Source organism: Dendropsophus ebraccatus, chromosome 12, assembly GCF_027789765.1.
Source record: "Dendropsophus ebraccatus isolate aDenEbr1 chromosome 12, aDenEbr1.pat, whole genome shotgun sequence".
Lineage (NCBI taxonomy): Eukaryota > Metazoa > Chordata > Amphibia > Anura > Hylidae > Dendropsophus > Dendropsophus ebraccatus.
Window position 1 is genome coordinate 67,263,558 of NC_091465.1, and position 22,786 is coordinate 67,286,343.

General features: G+C 43.8%; 1 protein-coding gene across 1 annotated transcript in view; it reads left to right on the forward strand.

Moving 5' to 3' along the window:
* The window catches only part of FUZ (fuzzy planar cell polarity protein), a 73,379-nt gene extending 51,915 nt beyond the window's left edge, over positions 1–21,464 (forward strand). Inside the window, exons 10-11 of the mRNA XM_069949070.1 lie at positions 3,268–3,369; positions 20,432–21,464. Coding sequence (XP_069805171.1) covers positions 3,268–3,369; positions 20,432–20,634 — 305 coding nt within the window. The 3' untranslated portion in view covers positions 20,635–21,464. The remainder of the gene's footprint in view (positions 1–3,267; positions 3,370–20,431) is intronic.
* The last annotated feature ends 1,322 nt before the right edge of the window (positions 21,465–22,786 follow it).

Sequence of the window (22,786 nt, forward strand, 5' to 3'; positions counted from 1 at the left end):
TAAGGCATGATTTAACATATAGACAGACCCCTCCCCCTTTCTTATTTTTACGGTCATTTCTGAATAGACTATAACCCTGGATATTAACGGCCCAGTCATAGGTCTCGTCCAGCCATGTCTCGCTTATCCCCACTATATCATATTTCTCTTCAACCATTATGAGTTCTAATTCCTCAGCTTTATTAGTGAGGCTTCGAGCATTAGTATACATACATTTAATATATTTGTCCATATTCCCTTTCCTTTTATCACTAGTGACTATTCTAACCCCTCCCGCCGCTCCACCCCCAGTTCCATAATCTAGGCCCAGCTCTCCATCTACTCTGTCTTCACTTACTATATTGTAGTTGCCCTCCCCCCCGGTCCCTAGTTTAAACACTCCTCCAACCTCTTAGCCATCTTCTCCCCCAGCACGGCTGCACCCTCCCCATTGAGATGCAGCCCGTCCCTACCGTAGAGCCTGTAACCGACCGAGAAGTCGGCCCAGTTCTCCATGAACCCAAACCCCTCTATCCTACACCAGCTCTTGAGCCACTTATTTACCTCCCTAATCTCCCGCTGTCTCTCAGGTGTGGCTCGTGGTACAGGTAATATTTCGGAAAAAATCACCTTGGAGGTCCTAGTTTTAAGCTTCCTGCCTAAGTCCCTGAAATCATTTTTAAGGACCCGCCACCTACCTCTAACTTTATCATTGGTGCCAATGTGCACCATGACTGCTGGGTCATCGCCAGCCCCTCCCAGTAATCTGTCAGCCCGATCCGCGATGTGACGAACTCGAGCGCCAGGAAGGCAACACACTGTTCGACGATCCCGGTCTTTGTGACAGATTGCCCTGTCTGTCCCCCTAATAATTGAGTCCCCCACTACCAGTACCTGCCTGGCCTGCCCTGAACTCCTGTTTCCCACCTTACTGGAGCAGACACCCCCCTGGCTTTCAGAGGCAGTGTCCTGCTGCAGCAATGCCACCCCTGAATCAACATCCCCCTCATCCGCCAATTTGGCAAACTTGTTGGGGTGTGCCAGATCAGGACTGGCCTCCCTCACACTCTTCCCTCTACCCCTTTTTCTAACTGTGACCCAACTAGCTGCCTCTTCCTCCTGTACCTCCATGCTATCACACTCTCCCCCATCTACCCCTTGGAGTGCTTGCTCAGTGAGAAGCAGACCCCTTTCCAGTTTGCCAATGCATCTCAATCGTTGCAGCTGCTCATTTAGATCCAGGATCTGGGCTTCCAAACCAGCAACATGCACACATCTCCCACAATGGTATGCACCCTCGATCGGTTGATCAAGGATTGCATACATCGCACAAGATGTACATTGGGCCGCATTGTCAAACATGGCGCTCATTTATATGGGGATATTATGTATAAAGAAAGAAAAAACAAACAAGCAACAAAAGCAAACAATGTGTTCAAAAGCAAATAAACAATTTGTTTTCCTCTAAAACTCCCCGAATCTAAAGTCCCAGAATATTAAAGTCCCACACTTGAGACAAAAACACACTTCAGATCAAAAACTCGCACGCTCCAAAACTCGCTCACAATACAATATAGAAGTACTTAGCTTGCAGAGTTTGTTGCTTCTGGCTCCTGTGTTTGAGAGCACAGCATGTCATGTTGTTCTGTCAGGGCTGATGATGGACCCTTTTAGAGTGATAATGTATCCATCAACCCACCCTCCCCTGACTGCTGGTACCATCTATTTGATAAGAGTAATGGGCCATGCTGCTGCATGTCCTGCAGGAAGTGGTGTATTCTTTCCAGCCTGACACAGTGCTCTCTTCTGCCACCTCTGTCCATGTCAGGAACTGTTTAGAGCAGGAGATTTACTACTTCTCAGGACAGTTCCTGACATGGACAGAAGTGGCAGCAGACTGTAAATAGAAGTTGTTTACAAATTTGTATAACTTTCTGACACCAGTTAATTTCTTTTCTCTGTTGTACCCCATTAAATCCCCAGTCATGTTTTACAGCTTCTAATTGAAGTCAGACACTGAAGTGAAGGGAAAGCTACCTCCAATAGGTGGCATCAGAGAGCTGCATTGCATATGGAGGTCATCGGTGTTGGGAGTCTGCCCTGCTCCAGACCCTCCTCACTGGTCAACAAATTTTCAAAAGTTGTTTGGTTCAGAAATAAAATTATCAATTTTTTAATGATTTTTATGAGCTGAATTAAAATATCACAAGTAAAAATGTTAATTGGCTCTAGTTTCTATGTTCTCATGTTACTGTTTTGTGAATTGTATAGAATACAGTATAATAGCCGACATATTTATTATTTCTGCAATCATAAGGAAGCAAGTTTACTGTTCATAAACCTTTGAAATATATTCATAGGAAACTTAGTTCTATCTGAAATCAACTACAATTTACAGGCATATCCAAGAATTTTTACAAATTAATAATGTTTATTGACCTCTGGAATGTAGGTCCTTATTCAATGGCTACTCGGTGTCTCTTGTATTCATACATGGGATTGCCACTGATAACTGTCCAACAGTAATCTGCAAGCATTGAGGGGTTCCATTTACCTTGATACCTTAGGCTAGGTTCACACTGCGTTTTTGCAATCTGTTTTTTTCATCCGCTTTTGCAAAAAATGGATGAAAAATGGATGCATTTGTGTGCAATGCATGCAATTTGATCCGTTTTTCCATTGACTTCCATTATAAAAAAAAAAAAAAAAAAAAAAGATGGATCGTACCGGATCCGTTTTTTTTAACGGACACAAACGTAGTGTTGACACTACTTTTGTGTCCGTTAAAAAAAGGATCCTTTTTTTTTTTTTATAATGGAAGGCACACAAATGCATCTGTTTTTTTTCATCCGTTTTTTCGCAAAAAAACAGATGAAAAAAACGGATAGCAAAAACGCAGTGTGAACCTAGCCTTATACCATAACTATTGGTCATTCTAAGATGATGCAATATACCAGTTGATGATGCAATACTGATGATGCTAACTTTTCCTAGTATTGTATCACAAGCTGTGAGAAGTATAGAACGTACGTCTATATCTTGAAAATTAGAGCCAATTTCAAAATTTGAACATCATTTTCGATCTCAGCACCCCAAAATTAGTTAAGTTCAACTGTTTTCATGTCGGAACCTTTTTGGCTGTTGACCAGTGAGTCCGTGTGTGGAGCTGCTGTGGCATGTTGTAAATAAAGGCTTTGTAATACTACTATTTTAGGGTGTGGGTTCTTATTCTAGTATTATTAGTGGCTCATCAGACTTCTCTAATCTAATTTGCTTCTGTTTTACCAGAGCTGAAGTTTACTTTGGAGCAGCGCAGAGCAGCCCTTCGCTCTTTTTGTACCCTTGCCCTTTCTCGTTACTTTAATACCGACAACAATGAAGGAAAAAACAGTAAGTCCTGACTATACATTGTTCACTGCCATACAAACACAAAGAGAACCTAATTATATGGCACAGCTGAGACCACCAAGATACCAGACCACCCAAGAGCAGCCACCACTGCAGTATTAGAGCTTCCTCCGCACCGGTGATCGCAGCCTACCACTTCCTATAATCCCTCCGCCCTAGTTCAGCCGACTGTTCACATTAGTAGATTAGTCCTAATGTGGGCAGTGTTATGAATTATAGTTCTTTTTAAAACTAGCGACATCCTTGACACATTGTAATTTAAAGCGACATTCCCGCCTCCTTGATGGCGCTGAAAATATATGCAAGTACATGACGCTACTAGTACAGCTGCACTGTGAAAGGGGCTTTTGTAACGTTAACATACCTTATAGAAAGGCTAGCTTATGTGAACTTATTTGACACATGTAATGGTCGGGGGGAAAAAAAACGTACACTGGATTCACATGGAAGACATAGATGTAATACGTGGGTGATTGACATAGCTTTCCTACTACTTAGTTATATTACATGTGTGGAGTCTGATTGCTATGGATACAGTGTCTGTCAGCCACAGCTTTGTATAGTTGGTTTTAGGCAATATTGGGGGAGATTTATCAAACATGGTGTAGCAACCCCTAGCAACCAATCAGATTCCACCTTTCATTTTCCAAAGAGTCTGTGAGGAATGAAAGGTGGAATCTGATTGGTTGCTAGGGGCAACTGAGCCAGTTTCACTTTACACCATGTTTGATAAATCTCCCCCATTGCCCCTAAAGAAGAGTCTCAAGTTACTCTCATCCTCAGTTTAGGCCATATTGCCATGGGATTTACAGAACTTAAAGGGGTTAACGCAGGGTGATGTGTGAACCAAGGGTTTCTACAAAGACTCATTAGCCCATGTAAAAGAGCCAGCAAGCAGCTGATAAATGAGAAATCGCATCTTTTACGTGGCCATCAAAATCATTAGTAGTTGCCGCACATTTTCCTGTGTAACTTCCATCAAGTTAAAGGAGAATTCTGGGCAAAATCAATTTTAAGATATGTTATTGCCCAGCAAAAGTTATGAAAATGACTAACAGACACTTATTATGGGAAATGTACCTATAGTGCATTTTCTCTGCACTTTCTACAACATGGCGTGTTCAGGTCTCTGCAAAGATGGTGAAGTCACATAAACTGTTGTCTCCTGCTGCTCCAGTCCACCCCCCCACCCCCCGCTGTTGTAATTTGTCTGCTAAAGGGATCACCCCCTCCATCCTCCCCCAGCTCCCTGCACCTCTCTCCATGCAGGCGGCCCTCAGCACAGCCGGCTCCTGCTGCTACCTCTGCCTGCTGTCCCTGCTGTGGGGATTGCCCCCGCCAGCCTGAAACACCTCCTGGCACCCTTCTCCAGCCAGAAAAGGTAGTGGGGAGCAGCCACCGGGGCATGGATGCAGGGAGCTGGGGAAGGCCGGCAGGGGTGATCCCCACTAAGGGGAGAGAAGACAGAAGTAGCATGGAGCAGTGGGAGCCGGCTGCTCCCGGACTAGTGCTGCCGAGGGCCACTAGCATGGAGAGAGGTGCAGGGAACTAGGGGAGCATGCAGGGAGTAATCCCTTTAGTGTACAGATGGACTGGAGCAGCAGGAATCGGCAGTTTTTGTGATGTGACGTCACCAACTTTAGGATAGCTTCACACGTACCATATCACAGCTCATTTGATGGTGCGGATCCGCAGGAGATTTGATCTAAATAACTGAACACCGCATCAAATCTGCACCATTAAATCTGCTGCGGATCCTGTGTGTGTGAACGCACCCTTGCAGAGACCTGAACACGCCATGCTGTAGCAAGTGCAGGGAAAATGCACTATAGGTGCTTTTCCCTTAATAAGTGTCTATTAGTAATTTTCATAACTTTTCTTGGGCAATAATATATCTTAAAATTGATTTTGCCCAGACTTCTCTTTTTTAGGAGGTTATCCAGTCCTATAAAAACATGGCTGCTTTCTTCTAGACACAGCACCTCTCTTGTCCCCAGTTTGGATGTGGATCACAGGATCCACATGAGGAAGTGAATACAGCTGAATTAAAATACCCCACGCAAAATTTCTTTCTTTTAAAGTTTGGTCCCTTTCTCTTGCTGTCATGTTTATAGCAGTTTCCTAGGATCCCGACTACCACTATCGGCTATGAAAGTGGTGGCCGGGTAGTGACAGGACTGGTAGTCAGGACCAGGTAAGTATGTTTTTACTGCTTTTTTTTTTTTACTCTGACATCCCACATGTCTGCGGGGCTTGGGTTGTCCGGCATTACACGGCTTGTAAGCAAGCGATTGCTATTATTATAGTTGTAATCCAAGAACATCCACAATTTGCAAGACGCTTGTGTGCAATGTGACGTTTACCTTTCATTGCTTTCAGTCCTGGACATTTGCATCATAAAACCCCAACCTAGTGTAGACCTATTGCTCTTACTTGAAAACCCTGTGGGCAAGATTAAGTGGATAAGTGGATCACAGTAGGCCCTGATGAAAGGTGTCTGGTAATAACTTCATGCTTTGATACCTGACATCTGATTCTTGTCTGGGCCCCATAGTATCATGTGACGCTGCCCTTTATTCTTCAGTTATGATCCATTGTGCTCTTTCATGTTCTGTAACATGAGCTTTACCATTGTTTTGTCATATTCGTGTATCTGCGGAATACATGGTGATAAAACCCTGGAAACGGACGCATGAACATGGGTTGTATTCTTTTAGAAACACAAGGTGCTGTTGTAATGGGCCACTATTTCTGGGCAGCCCAGGGATTAAAAGTTTCTGATATTAAAGCCAGTTGGAGAGGAGACAGCATTTACATGCCGATATCTGTTTATCCAAGCTTAAGATGAGATGCTTACGTTGGCCCCTATGAATGGCTCTCATCCTTATAGCTACTTTACATAAATGCTGCAATGTAATCACTGCTTAATCCGAGACCTGGGAACCACAGATCTGCTTAAAGGGAACCAATTATGAGAAAATCATGCATGCATTGATAAATACCCGTGACTACTTTGCCACAGTGCGCTCCGATGACTACATTGGTATAATTTGCATACAGCATGGGACATTTACAAAGTATATTTTCAGGCCACACGACTGACGCTGATAGAGATTAAATATATGGTTGGAAACAGTGTTTGGGGGCTGTGTAACACTGTATTTATAGCTGCAGGCATGGTTTTCTCATGATTGGTTCCCTTTAACAGCCAATTGGAAATCCTTAAAGGGGTATTCCAGTATACAAAAGTTTACTACCTTTGAAATGAAGCAGTACAAAGTAAAAATTCTTAATATATATTAATTAAAGCTGATGCGTAGGTGATGTACATATCACCTAGGGTTATGACCTGTAGCTGGTCGCAAATGCGGAGTTCCCCAGAAATTTCTAGAATGGGGCCCAGAGTGTTGTGAGTGGAGTGGAAAATCGCACATGTGCTCCACTGCTTAATTCATTGTCTATGGAGCGGGCTGAGAAAGCTGAATACAACGCTCAAGTAGAATTGACAACTCAGTAGACAGTGAATGGTGCGGCAGCACATGGATGAGTCTTCACAGCATTTGTGACAATTGGGAGTTGGGGCTTCATTCTGAAGGTTGCAGGGGACCCCCGCGATCTGACTTATCCCCTATCCTATGAATAGGGGATAAATTATTTATTATCTTCGAAAGCCCCTTTTAAGGACCTTCTCTAAACACTGCTAATATGATGGCTATGACCAGACAGTGTTTTCTTACATAGGGCACATATCTTATTCTTAGCCTTATGCAACACAAATCAAAGTATAAAGCCCCTATTACACGGAGCGACAGAGGAGCAAACAAGCGCCGTCAGCATTTGTTTTCTCCTTGTTCCCCACTCGCTGCTGGCGCTATTACACTCAGCAGCAGTGAGCGAGTGAGTACGGTAAGGGAGGGCACGGGGAGCTGCGGGGGGGCTGCACGGGAGATGGCTAGATTCTCTTAGATCCAATTTCACGGAGTTACGGCAGCAGATAGTTGCTATATTAGTCATTTGTCTTTCAACATGTTGAAAGACAAACGACTGCAAAGATCAGATGAAATCGTTCATGTCGGCTGATCGTTGCCTCCTATTACACATGATGTAATGGCCGATAATTGTTTTGTGAAATGGGGCCTTAAACCTCTGCACCAATGGGGAAGGGATGTGAGGAGACACCCCTACCTTCTTCCTCCAGAGACTTTCCTTAATTCTACATTGTTAGCAATTGTTACTTTCTTTGGTACTGCTTAGATATTTCCTGGCGGAGAACTCCCTGCAGTCTGCCCTTAATATCATGAGCTTCTAATGGAAATCAGGATTGAGTCTTGGTTACAGTCAGAGAAGTAGTTGGAAGTAGACGAATCTCCATACATGTCCTACGTAGTCACACTAAAGGCTGTAATGTTGGCATTGTGTCACTGCACATGCTGGGTTCAACTGATGGGATTCTCGAAATTCCTTTTGGAATGGGTTGGGGGTTTATTATTTGAACTGCTGTCCCATTCGCCAAGTATGGGACTTTCAAACATAGCCAAGCTCTGTACTCGATCTATGGCAGTCCTGTAGACAGAGAATGGGGCAGAAGGGCAGATACCCAACTGCCACCATTGCTTCACTACAAAAGCTTTTGGAAACCTATTCTAAAGATTGTGGAGAATCCCAGTGGCCCATGGCTGAACCCTCATACAGTGCCCACTCTGAGTCTCTTCTTCTTTATTGGACATGGGATACTTGTCTGTGTGAGAAACACACATCATCATCCCGCGACTCAGCCTCGCAGAACCGCCAACACCACACCGGACCACCGCCTGGTCTTGCCATCCGGCACCTCATCCCTCACATTGAGAGTGTGGAAATCTACAGCTCACCCGGATACGCTCCTCCAGGCAGGCGCAGCCTTGCCAGCACATCTCCAACTTCAGTTCTTGTTGACATCCACTTTACAGACTCCTTGAGAAAGGTGCCTTCACCGAAACGTCGGGATATGTCTGTGTTTACCATTGTTACGCAATAAATGATGCACAAAAGCACTTGCAATTGATTACTCGAGACTACCTTGTCCTTAATTTCACATTATGGAATCGGTGGATTACTATCTATACTAGATTTAATCTTTTCCACCTGTATACATTACTGAGTGATACTCCTTCCTCTTACAATTGAAGAAGATGGGGCATAGTTAGGGATGTTATCTTGGGTCAGAGCCTGGAGTCAGACAACGGCTACCAGTCATACAATCCAGAGGTCGAGACAGGAGCAAGGTCAGGATCAAAAGCAAGTGTTAGTCAAGACAAACAGGAATAGGAGCAAGAAATGCACCTCAGCAACCAGGCAATGTACTGTAAAGCAAAGCCCTTTTACAAAGACCGCCTGACAATGTCTTCTGAGGTGGGTTCCTTGGTGAACAGACAACGCTGTGTTGCGCATTCTAAAGAGCCGAAGGCTGAACCATCAGAGTTGCTCCATCCGTAAGAGAAGCATGATTACTTAACAACCAAAGAAAGGCCCTTAATGCCACTCTGACACATGGTGCTGGAATCGGGTGAGGTCAGCTACATGGAAGTGTAGGGTTATTGTTGGCCCAAACCTAGTTCTTTTCTGAAAGGTGTGTCAGGTTGTGCAACAAATCATCTTGTCCTTGTTCTGTCAACACCTTAAAAAGGATTAAAGGGAATCATCTAACCTGATAAAATGGTCCTATTGTGCACAGGATGCTGAAGATAAAGGTTATTTTCTTACCTTCATCTTCGGTGCCATTTCCATGATATTAGCAGTTTTTCTCCTATACTAATGAGGTGTTTTGGTGCCCTAGGGGCGGGACTACAACTACCCAAGTGCACTGATCCGCCCCCGGCCTCCACACCCCTTCTAATGATTATCAGCAGAGTGGGCTGGCCAAGGGTGGATCGGAGCACTGGGGGCAGTGACCTGAATAATAGTTAGGATTCTAGTGAAAGTCTACAAGAGCTAGGATCTTATCTTGGTGCCCAAACTACATGGAGGTAGCCCAAAGGCCGTCCACCGACAGATGGGGAGGAGTGTAATGGAGAATCACAACCCTTTTGTTTCAGGAGACATAAGCCGCAGCGAGACCTGGTTGCGGCTTACCCCTTCCCTCTCAATAGAAATTACAGGAACACTTGCCCAGGTGAAACGCTCTTGTTGTATGGGGAGGACGGGTTGGTCGGGAGAGATAACTGACGGCTAAAAAATTATTTGGTCCTTATTGAAGGTGTATGGAAAGCTTAGATTAGGTCTCCAGTCTAATGACCATTTAGCCTTTGGGAGGGAAGTGGCTTCAGACAGCCGCCTAGCCCTAGGACTATCTAGAATGAGCTGCCGCACGCTCTGCTCCCTGCTCTCGGCCAGTGAAAAAAGTCAGGTTCATAGACTTTCATTATGAGTCTGACTCACCAAGTGACACAGAGGCGGTAGAGGACCACATTGAGCCTGGTCTTCTCTTGACTTGTTCTCATGATCGGACCAATCAAAACATAATCTCTCTGACATTTTTTTTTTTTTTATAACAACAGTGACACCAGAGATTTGTAATTTGCTTCTAGTAAAAAAAAAACTCCAGTCTTCCAGTATTTATCAGCTGATGTATGTCCTGCAGGAAGTTATGTTTTCTTCCATTCTGGAGAGCAGGAGATGTTTTCTATGGGGATTTGCTCCTGCTCTGGACATGGACAAAGGTGGCAGCAGAGGGCAGTGTGTCAGAATGCAAAAAAAACCCCACCATTCCTGAAGGAGATACAGCGGCTGATAAGTACTGGAAGGCTTAAGAGGGGATATATATATATATATATATATATATATATATATATATATATATATATATATTAAACATATTCAAATATATACATGAATCTTATACTAAGGATGTGGATGTTGCCCTTTTAAAGGGACTCTGGATTTAAAGGGTTTTTATTTAACTCACCTATTCACCAGCTCAGATGGCTGCGATATGTAAGTTACACCCTTACTATTGTCTATGGGAAGGAATTTGAAGCTGACAGGTGGCCTTTACGGTCATTTTACGGTCACAAACTTTTTCACCAATTGTACAAATGTTTAACGCAAGTGATTGAGGTTATAATGCAATTGGATGCGAGGTATTTACAGGTATCATACTGCTTGTCACCTATGCCAGTTCAGATTAAGCCACACTTTTCTATACAGAGTGCTGTTCCATACCCTACCCTAGGAGGCCATTAGCAGCAGTGGGGGTCTCTTCAATTGTATGTATAAAAAAAGTGTTAACCATTAGGGTCTTTAGGCCCTGTTCCCACTGAGCAAAACTAGCGGAATTCCACGGCGTAATTGTCCGCCACGGAATGCCGTTAGCCTCCCGCACATAATGGGAGTCTATGGGAGGTGCGCGCTCCTGCTCTGTCCGCCCTGAAGAATGAATGTTCATTCTTCAGCGCGGACAGGGCAGGAGCGTGCACCTCCCATAGACTCCCATTATGTGCGGGAGGCTAGCGGCATTCCGCGGCGGAAAATTACGCCACGGAATTCCGCTAGTTTTGCTCAGTGGGAACGGGGCCTTAATTAGCAAAACATTGGGAACAGCTTATCATTTGTATAGGCCACTCTGGCTATACCACCCCCTTCGCCTCTCTGCCCTATAAAGATTTTCCTTATGTGTTTGTCCCCATTCCCATGACACACGGATTTCCATATATCATGTATAATTTCTTCCACACTGGAATGGGGAGTTTGTTTGTTACTAAAAAATGTTAAAAAGCTCAATAAAAATATATCCAATTAAGAAAAATGATAGGAATATTAAATGGTAATTTAAAAAGTCCCCTTTGGGCCCTTTGGGGGCCTTACTTAGCTCTAGAAACTATCGGTGAAAGACAGATCTTTTCACAAAGCATAGCTTACTATGTCCCCTCTTCCAGGTCTTGGGCAGTAAGTGGATTTCTAATCTGGTAGTCTCTTCATATGCAGAAGAACCCAGTTAATCCCATAATCTTAGATTTTCTGCATGAAGTAAATAATAACAAGACTAAGTCTTATTAACATGCTGGTCATGGCTGTCAGTGCCTGATGTCTGTTTCTGTGATCGCACCTGGATAAAGAGATTTGTTAAAGTTGCAGGGAGGTTGAGATCCATGTTAAGTCTCATTGAGGAAATCTGTGTTTTATGTCTTTGCCTGTCTAGGCTCTTGAGTAGAGCAAATTGTAGTTTTTTTGATCCCCGTTTTTGTCCCTTAATCTCTGCTAGGAGGATTGGACTTTGCCGCAGGAGGCTCACATGTGTTTAACCTCTTAAGGACCCATGTCGTACCGGTACGTCATGGATCACTGTCACTTAAGGACCCATGACGTACCGGTACGCGGGTCCTTTAAGAGGGCGCCGCGGCCGGCCGGGTCCCGATTGGGGGAGATAGCCTGCTATAATACATAGCAGGCCATCTCTCCCTGTCGGCATGGAGGGTTGTTAACCCCCCCCCCCCATGCCGACGATCGCCGCTATTGGCTGGGCCCCATACACACACAAGTAATAAATACCTGCTCCGGACCCCTCAGGTATTTGTACATTACTCACCTGTCCCAGGGTCCTGATCGGCGTCTTCCTGGTTCCCGGCGTCCTCTTCATCTTGTCGGGTCTTCGGCTTCTTCCGTGAGTCCCGATCGGCTTTTTTCGGCTCCAGCGTCGTCTTTTTTCGTATTTTTCCGGCTTCAGCGTCGTCTTTTTTTGGATCTTGCGCTCTGCTGCCCCCTAGCGGCTGTTAAGTGTAATACACGTATCAGCCACTACAGGGATGTTCAGAATGTAGTAAAAAAAAAAAATTTTTCCCAATTTTTTGTTTTTTTCTATTTTCCGCACCCTATCGCCGCTGAGTGTTGATCAGCATCGCACGAAAGTGCGCTGCTAATCAGCAACTCCTCCTTTTTGGCGTAGGGTGGTTTTTTTTTCATATCCTACTGCCACGGTCTGCTGATAAGTGCCGAACATAAGTGCGGCATTTATCAGCAACACCATTTTTGGCGTAGGTTTTTTTTTTATACTTACTGTAAAAAACACTACATTACACCACACTACACTACATTGAATAAAGTTTTACACTACACCACTACATACCCCATATACCAATTCCTATATAAAAGTGGCCCCCGGCGTGTTTTCGGTATCGGACGCATACGTTATTATTGCCTCCGACACTGAAACAGCCAGTGATTATGAATGGGGGGTCCTTCTTTCCTCCATTCATCCTCATCCTCCTCATCATCCAGTGACGTGTCTGGGGGTAGCGTAGCGTATGCTGCCCCCCAGACACGTCTTTTCCGCCAGTACCGTCCCAATAAGAGATGACTGTATGGCGTGAAATTCTACACACTCTGTGAGAGTACCTCAGGGTACGTGCACACTGCGGAATGGAGAAGGATAACCCTTCGTGCATTCCGCAGCTGGCACCCGCCGGCGGACTGATGCAGGCGCGCGTCTCCGCCCGTGTCATAGACTCCATGTTATGCACGGGCGGATTCCATCATCCGTCATTCCATCAACACGTTGGACGGAGAGCGGAATCCGCCCGGGCATAGAATGGAGTCTACGACACGGACGAAGACGTGCGCCTGCATCAGTCCGCCGGCGGGTGCCAGCTGTGGAATGCACAAAGGGTTATCCTTCGCGATTCCGCAGTGTGCACCTACCCTTAGAGTGTATGAAGGAAGGGACACCCGAATCCAGCCCCCAGATGCCCACTCCCCCCCCTATCCTCGGAGTTAGTGGGAAGATCGTTCGGGAACTGATCTTCCCACTGCTGGATAAAGGTCACCACCTGTACGGTGATAACTTTTATACCAGCGCCCCCTCTTCTGGTTCCTTGCTGCCTGAGCTACTGTAGCTTGCGGCACGATCCGTAAATATCAGAAGCAGTAATAGCGCCCTAATATTTAGCAGCCATGGAGCGGACCCAGCGCTTCTGGATATGAAGGACCCCGTATCGCACCAGGACAACATTTTCCAGGTGACGTCCCCCACACTGGAGAAAGGGAGACCCCAGAAGAAGTGCAGATTGTGGCGTAACAGGGGGATCAGGAAGGACACCATTTTCCAGTGTGCCACCTGTCCTGATCCCCCCCGGCCTCTGCATACTGGATCGCTTCAAGGCGTACTACACGTCATTGGGGTTCTACATTTTCTAAATTCTGTCCCTTATTCCTATTTCAGGGGTCACCCTGATCCAGGGATTATTCTGATCGCCATTATGGAGTCGGGAAGGAATTTTTCCCCTGTGATGAGGCTACTGTCGTCTGTCTCACTAGGGTTTTTTGCCTTCCTCTGGATCAACACAGGTTGAGTTTGATGGACACCTGTCATTTTCAACCTTATAAACTAATAATTGGCCTAATACCCCCAAATAAATTAGAATTGTCCCTTTTCCCCAGCTAAGTAGGTATGGCCGCCATTCCCATTAGAGGATGCCATGATGCAATTACAAAGCCTCTGTGTGGCCAGGACAGTAGAAACCCCCCACAAGTGACCCCATTCTGGAAACTACACCCCATAAGGAATCTAACAAGTGGGGCAGCGGGTATATGGCCCCCAAGTGACGGACACATTTGGGACGTGAAAATGAAAAAAATGGTATTTTTTATTTTCACGGCACATGTTCTACACATGTGCCCATCACTAGTGGGGTCCATATGCTCACTGCACCCCTTGTTAGATTCCTTATGGGGTGTAGTTTCTAGAATGGGGTCACTTGTGGGGGGTTTCTACTGTCCTGGCAGCACAGGAGCTTTGTAATTACGACATGGCCTCCATCCTCCATTCCAGCCTCTAAATGGCGCTCTGTCCTTTTGGTGACTTGCCCTGTGCCCATATGGCACATTATGTCCACATGTGGGGTATTTTCGTGTAGGGGTATTTACCCTACACGTTTTGCTTTTATTTTCTTTTTTAACCCCTTGTGGAAATGGAAAAAAATCAAGGCTAGACCAACATTTAGTGTAATTTTTTTTAATTTTTACTCTAAATCATTGATCTTGTCTTGATTTTTTTCATTTTCACAAGGGGCTAAAAGATAAAAAAAAACACAATGTGTAGAGCAATTTCCCCTGAGTACGGAAATACCCCACATGTGGACATAAAGCGCCATGCGGGTGCAGGGTAAGCCTCCGAAGGGAGGGTGCGCCATTTGGTTTTTGAAGGTTGGATTTGGATGGAATGGATTTCGAGGGGCCATGTTGCATTCAAAAGGCCCCTGTGTTGCCAAGACAGTTAAACCCCCCCACAAGTGACCCTATTATGGAAACTACACCCCTCAAGGAATGTAACAAGGGGTGTAGTGAGCATATGGACCCCACTGGTGACGGGCACAAATGTGGAACAATGTGGCGTGAAAATGAAATATTAAATTTTTTACACTATAATGTTGGTCTAGCCTTGAATTTATAATTTTCACAAGGGGTTAAAAGAGAAAAAAAAACACAAAATGTGTAGAGCAATTTCCCCCGAGTCCGTAAATACCCCACATGTGGACATAAAGCGCCATGTGGGTGCAGGGCAAGCTTCCCAAGGGAAGGAGCGCCATTTGGATTTTAGAGGTTGGATTTGGCTAGAATGGATGATGAACGCCATGTCACATTTACAGAGCCCTTGTGCTGCCAAAACACTGGAAACCCCCCACAAGTGAGCCCATTCTGGAAACTACACCCCTCAAGGAATCTAACAAGGGGTGCAATGAGGATATGGACCCCTGGATGACGGGCACATTTGTGCCATGAAAGTGAAAAAATGAAAATTTTCGCTTTCACGTCACATTTTTCCACATTTGTGCCCGTCACCAGTGGGGTCCATATGCTCACTGCACCCCTTGTTAGATTCCTTGAGGGGTGTAGTTTCCAGAATGGGGTCACTTGTGGGGGGTTTCCAGTGTCTTGGCAGGACGAGGGCTCTGTAAATGCGACATGGCCCTTGAAATCCATTCCATCCAAATCCAGCTTCCAAAAGCCAATTGGCGCTCCTTCCCTTTGGAGGCTCGTCCTGCGCCCGCTTGGCACCTTATGTCCACATGTGGGGTATTTCTGTACTCGGGAGAAACTGCGCTACATGTTTTGTGTTTTTTTTTTCCTTTTATCCCTTTGTGAAAATGAAAAATTGAAGGCTAGAACAACATTTTAGTGTAAAAAATACTTTAGTCTTTTTTCAAGCCATATTGTTCGGAAAATATGTGAAGCACCTGTGGGGTCCTAATGCTCACCGTACCCCTTGTTACATTCCTTGAGGGGTGTAGTTTTCTAAATGGTGTCCCTTTAGGGGTGTTTTTTAGGTTTTGGCACCCCAGAGCCTCTGCCAACCTGAAGTGGTACAGTCAAAAATGACCAAAAATAACGGAGCCATTGAAATTCACTAGGCGCTCCTTTATATCTGAGGCTTGTGGTTGCGTCAAATAGCGCAATAGGGTCACATATGGGGTATTTCTATAAACTGCAGAAACGGGGCAATCAATATTGGGGTGCATTTCTCTGGTAATAAGCTTATAATTATGAAAAATATTGGATTACAATAAAATCTCTGCACAGAAAATTAAAATTGTCAAATTTCTTACACACTTAGCTTTTATTTCTGTGACTCCCCTAAAGGGTTAAAAAACTTTCTGGATGTGCTTTTGCAGAGTTTAGGGGGTGCAGTTTCTGAAATGGGGTGCTTCGTGGGGCTTTCTAACACACAGTCCCCTCAAATACACTTTAAACCTGAACAGTTCCCTAAAAATATCTGATTTTGAAATTTTACTGAAAATTTGGAAATTTGCTGCTAATGTTTTAAGCTTTCTATTGTCTATAAAAAATGAAATATAGTTTAATAAATGCCGCCAACATAAAGTAGCCATGTTGCTAATGCTAGTTAATATATAATTTATGTGGTATAACCATTTTCTGTATAAGCAGAAAAGTTTTAAAGTTGGAAAAATGCATTTTTTCACAATTTTTCACGCTATTTTGGGTTTTTTCATAAAGATTCGTTATAAGTATCGACTCCAATTTACAAGAAATGTGAAGTACAATATGTCACGAGAAAACAATCTCAGAATCAGCCGGATAGGTAAAAGCATCCCGAAGTTATTAATGAATAAAGTGACACTGGTCAAATTCATAAAATTTGCTCCGGTCCTTAAGGCCATTTCAGGCCCGGTCCTTAAGGGGTTAAAGTGTCACTGTCGTTATAACTTTCAAAATGTAAATCAATAGTTGATGTGATATAAAGCAATATACAGTCATTATTTTGTTGTTGTTATCATGTTGTAAAACAAAGCTGTACTTACCAGAACTACAGGTCCTGTCTCCTGATGGCAGATTTTATGACTTGTGCTGGTGAAAAAAAAAAACAGACTAAACACAGGAATTCCAGCCAGTACAGAGAGTCACGGCTCAGTGTGTCCATCAGTCACATGACTGCCTTCTTTCTGTGAGCGCTCAGATGACCTGGGAAACAGTGGACTTCCTGTTTTCTGATTCTTTGAGGGGAAAAAAAAAATAGTCAAAACATAGGAAGTGCCGTGTTTTCCATGATAACAAAAAAAAATATAAATTGCAAACTTGCTTTATATCGCATCTACTTTTAGATTTTGAAAGTTATAATGACAGGTGCACATTAACGTCAGAGCTAAACCTTCCCAGCATTCCCTGTTGGCTTAGTTTATGCAAAGAGCTATAGTTCTGGTAACTTTGCATTCTGGCCAGTGTATACTATACATTAGGCTGTGTTCACACACTGGAAAATGAAAACCCAAAGGACAAACTACATAAAATAGTATATTTATAATGTGGTCTATTAAATTTTATGGAAAAGTTGTCAGTGCACACATTGTATAATAAGAAATACAGTCGTAATTCCATCATCGGCTGATCAGTATAACATTTAGCGGGTTCTCTCCTGGTTCTGTGTCACATGACTGACATGGTACGTAAGCCTAAGGGGCATTCTTGTGAACACAGAGCAGGGAGAGAAGTGTGTAGTCATGATAAGTACACTTTTGCTTCATATAAACTTTAAAACCTAATGTGTCCATAAATTTAGAGCAAGGAGCTACTTCACAGAACAGATAATACATGGTCTCTTAAAGGAAAAGTCCGATGTTTTCTAAAGCCGAGGGGGAGGGGGGAAAATTGATTTTCAAGTAACAACTTACCTCTCCTTGTGCGGTAAGTGTCGGGAGCGGACGCAGAACATCCCGCCGGGATCTCCGGGATGTCCACGTCACGACCTGGCTGATGGTCTGGCCGCTCAGCCAGTCAGTGACTGGGGCAGGAAACCGCTCCAGTCACTGATTGGCTGGGCAACCAGTCCATCAGCCAGGACAGGCATTTTCCCACGAGTCTTGATGTCGTCACAACTAAGGGAAAAATGCCTTCCAGTGGGGATCCCAAGGCTGGTCCCGCCGCTACCTGTGGGCACAGGGGGGAGGTAAGTTGTTATTTAAAATCAATTTCCCCCCTGCCCCTGCAGGCTGACAGATTTTAGAAAATGCAGGAATTCTCCTTTTAAGCACGCTAAAGCTATTCCCGGGCTAGGTAGGGTTTATGTTATTTATTTCACACATTGATCTAGTAGGAGGAAGTCATTGTAGGCACCACACACCACACCTCTTATATGTCAGACTTTCACGGCCATTGTAAGAAATGTGTAATTCTGTGTTAAAAGGCATAAGAACCTTACTGGAGGCCTATAATGTTCGGCAGTATAGGTTTCTACTAGAGATGAGCGAACCTGGAGCATGCTCGAGTCGATCCGAACCCGAACTTTCAGCATTTGATTAGCTGGGGCTGCTGAACTTTGATAAAGCCCTAAGGCCATGTGGAAAACATGGATATAGTCATTGGCTGTATCCATGTTTTCCAGACAACCTTAGAGCTTTATCCAAGTTCAGCAGCCCCAGCTAATTAAATGCCGATCGTTCGGGTGCAGATCGACTCGAACCCGAAGCCGGTTCGCTCATCTCTAGTTTCTACGCTGGCTCAGAGTGATGGGGTCACCATTTCAGGGTAAGTAGGAGATAAGGTTATAGGGAGACCTATAGTCACCATTCTCTCTAACTTGGATTAAGAGAGTTTTGCAAGAAGAGCTCACAGTTTTTCAAAATTGTAACTTGGTTTAAGAGCATTGCTTTGGTTTAAGAGCTTCCTGTACTGGGTCGGAGGGGGAGTGGGGGGTGGTCATGGTCTGCATAGTGTGGTCTACAGCCCTGTACTCTGACCCAGGAAGTCTCCCTCACCTTCCAAATCATAGCAGATCCACTTCAGGCTGGGGCTTGCATTAGGGGACAGGACTGTGAGGTAATCTCTTCATAGCTGTAACCCCTCTCTCCCCAGACAGAGAGTGCTGCTATACTGTGCCCACATCTGCCCTGCTCACTCCTTCATGCTCCCTGCAGTCTCTGTCCGCCCTTGTGTTTCCCATCCTCTCCATTACTGTACAGTAACTTATAATATCACATATTCTGCTGTTTCTAAATGTTTGTTTCATTTGTTTTACATGTTATTCAGAATTTAAAAAATCCATTATTTTTGGGGTGTGGAACAAATTGTCTGCATTTCAATTATTTCTTATAGGAAAATTTGCTTTGGTTTAAAAGTGGATTTGGATTACAAGCATGGTCCCAGAACGAATTATGCTCGTAATCCAAAGCACCACTGTACTAGCGTACTTTTGTGAATATTTGCTTAAATAATAGGTAAAGCCATCAATGTTCCATATATTCATAGAGAGGTTATGTTTTTTTATTTAATGTTCTTAGAAGATATAAAGAGTTATTCACATTTTGAAAGAATAAAGATAAAGGCCTCACATGTATTATAATACCATAAAAACTGTTCATTAACCTGTCCAGTCCCACAATGATCAAGTGCAGAGGCTCTGGTGGGCGCTCTGGTCTTTCTTTACTAGAGGACAGAATATGACTGCTGCAGCCACCTAGTGGTCTTAGTGGTCACATACTGTACTACTAGCTCCACCAATGACCAATGGGAGCCATGATGCCAGTAGTACGGCACATGACAGCTGATATCATAGCTAGTAAGGAAAGATCTGGGGAATCAGGGAGTTGATTACCTGAATATGTAAATTCTAGAGATGAGTGCAACTCGAGCATGCTCTGGTGCATCCAAACTTGAGCGAACAGCATTTGATTACCGGTGGCTGCAGCCCTGAAAAACATGCATACAGCCTATAGCATCCAACTTCTTCATCCACCGAGAATCAAATCCTGCATAGACCCGAGCATGCTCGTGTTGCGCTCATCTCTAGTGGATACCTCTTTAAAGTGTTGCTGTTATTAATAGGGAAAAAACAATCTGTTCACATGTCATAGAGATTGGCTGGGGTCTGGTTGCTGAATCCTCCGCCAATTGCTAGAAAAGGGGAGAAGCCTGCTTTATGTTTTGGGAGAAATGAGGGCACCATAAACTAGTGACAGAAATGCTGAACGGATCAGTGTATTACTTACATCATTCTGTTTAGCTTTTCTCCTCTCCTTATATGCAGGAGAATAGGATTCTAGCCTCATCCCTCTTCCTGCCCTCAAGCTGTTGATTGACAGTTGACTGACTATAAACAGCATGAATAGATAACTGTCAGTCTGCAGCTGGTGGGCGGAGTTTGCTGCTGCTCATAAATATCCAGAACTACTGAGCTCACACACATAATGGAGAGGACTACTTATTGTCCATGTTATTCAGGAGGAGATCTCTAGATCAGCTGCACAGAGCAATGTAAGTGATACATCATTCTGTTCAGCTTCTTTGTTACTAGTTTATTCTAACTCTAGATAGGACATAAACCTATTGACAGAGTCTCTTTAATTATATACATTTTTACTAGTACTATACAAACTGACAGACTATTTCCTATGCTAACTTTGATATCACAATGGTCCCAGTGCTGACATCTCCACCGAACAAGTGCCATGCACCTTAGTTTTTCTTCACCATAAAACCGGCATACATAGCTTGATAATTCTCCCCCACTCTCATTTCACTCTAATTTCTTGCAATTTATTTTTTGCATCTTGTTTTCTCTCAGTTCCTTATGAAGAGACGTTTGCCTCGGGCTTTAGTCACCAGGCCCACCAGTGCTACACCGTATCCAGCTCTCACAAGTGCTACGCAGTCAAGACCGAGCTGCACCTGCTCTTCCTGGTGTTCAGGCCAGAGGTGCCTACTTTCAGCATGCGGACTATTGCCAACAAAACCTTGCAGGTGTTTACGAAGGACTTTCCCTTCTGAGAAGTAAAAGGGAACAGTCCAGGATCTGCATCCTTGTGCTTACGAAACCCTTCGAACACTTTCACCCCTTGGTTTACTGACACCGTAAAGGCCACTTCTGTCCTAGCGAGAGGGAAGTATTTGCCTCACAGCTCATTGTTCAAAGACACCTGTTCTATATCTGTCACGGATCTCCGGACTATTTATTTAACGCACACATTGAAAGCCCCAGATGTGGCAACACCCGGAAGTGATGGATTCTATATCAGAGGTTCATTTTTATGCAAAAGTCAAATGACGCCGTCAGCCGATTAGAAGAGTTAAATTTGACTTTGACTTTTGTTCTCCGCTCCATTTAGATAAGGATGTGTTTACATAGGAAGATTTTCTTGTACGTAAATTTTGCTGTTTTACAATAGCGAAAAACTAATTATTAATATTAGAGATGAGCAAACCTTTAACACACTCTGAACACTCTGCATTTGAATACCGGTGGCAGAAGAAGTTGGATACAGCCCTAGGGAGTCCTGGAAAACATGGACATAGCCTCCAGGCAGCCTTAGGGCTGTATCCATCTTCTTCAGCCACCGGTAATCAAATGTGCAGAATTATCATTCATTATGATCCCGAGAGCTCTGAAACTGTTTAAATCTTTGTACTACTGTACTGACACAGCATGTCAGTAGAGCAGCACAAAGATTTAAACATAATGATGATACCAGGAGCTCCATACTCCATTGGGGCACGGAACATGTGAATCTGACATCAGGAGTATGCAGATGGTCCCGATTAACCATCTCAGCTCCTCAGCACCTGTGCGGGATATATAGTTTCCTACTATAAAGCAGTACATAAGATGCAGAAACAATACATATACTCCTATTTGGCTTGATCGATTTTGCTGTCTTTTAAAGAGAAAATCATTTGACAAAACATTTTTAAAGTGATGGTGACACTAAAATATATTTATAATAGACTTTTTTTTCTCATACAGAGCTTTAAATATACAAACTAAACGTTTTATGTCCCAAGTTCAGCATAGGTCATCAATTTCTGGTCACCGCATTGCTGACATCCTACACCTTCTCTAGTAAGCATCTGTAATACTGCAAGTGAATGGAGCTGGATGCAGAAAGCACTGTACATTGTGTAGTGGCCATGTTGGGTTACTGTAGTCCAGATCCTATTGAAGTCAATGGTATTGGATCTTCAGTAACATTGCCATTAGGTAATGCAGGGTTAGGGAATGTTAGCCTTCCAGCTGTTGCAAAGCAACAAATCTTATCATGCCTGGACAGCCAACACTTTAGCGCCGCTAGGGATCCCGGCCGGAGTGTATACTATGTGTATACACTCTGGCCGGGATTCCATAAGCGGCAGCAGCTCATATATTTTCGTATTAATCACGGCCGTTATTGCAATCAGCACTATGTAATCCAGACTAGGTTCACACTGCGTTCATTCTGCTCCTCTGTCATTTGCCATTCGGCACTTGTCAAGCAGACGAATGGACACGAACAGAGTCTGTCAGACCCCAATGACTTAAGTAGAGCCTGTTGGGATTTGTACTCATGTCTCTCATTTTATAGTATTATAATTGGACCAAAAACAAAGCTGCATACATTTCAGATGGACTGTGTGTCAGAGGCTCCGGTGTTACAGTGTGAACCTAGCCGAACCACCGGCTTTAGACAGTTGTCTCTGAGCTGTCTGGCAGCATGTCCATTTACTTTTTCTTGGATTTCTACACACCAACATTTTCATATTTTTATTAAAGGGAATATATTTATGTGGCAATTGTATGATCAGTTTGTAATAAAATATTATTTTATGTGTTTTCTCTCTTATTATTCCTTGTTCTACATTCCACATCTACCGCTCATTAATTCTGATCCAAACCTTGCATCTATCTAGTGCAGTGCCAGTCAGGGAACATCTGACATAGGCTAAATAAATGTAAAATTGGCTAGGCACATCAGAGACTGTCCGACTATCTAAAGCAGTGATTTTCAACCTTTTTTGAGCCGCGGCACACTTTTTATACTTAAAAAATCCCGGGGCACACCACCAACCAAAATGGCACAAAATGACACTAAAACAGTACATACACATATAGTTAATAATATAGATTCTAAATGTATTTATACTCACTCAGTGTAAAACCTGGGCCTGT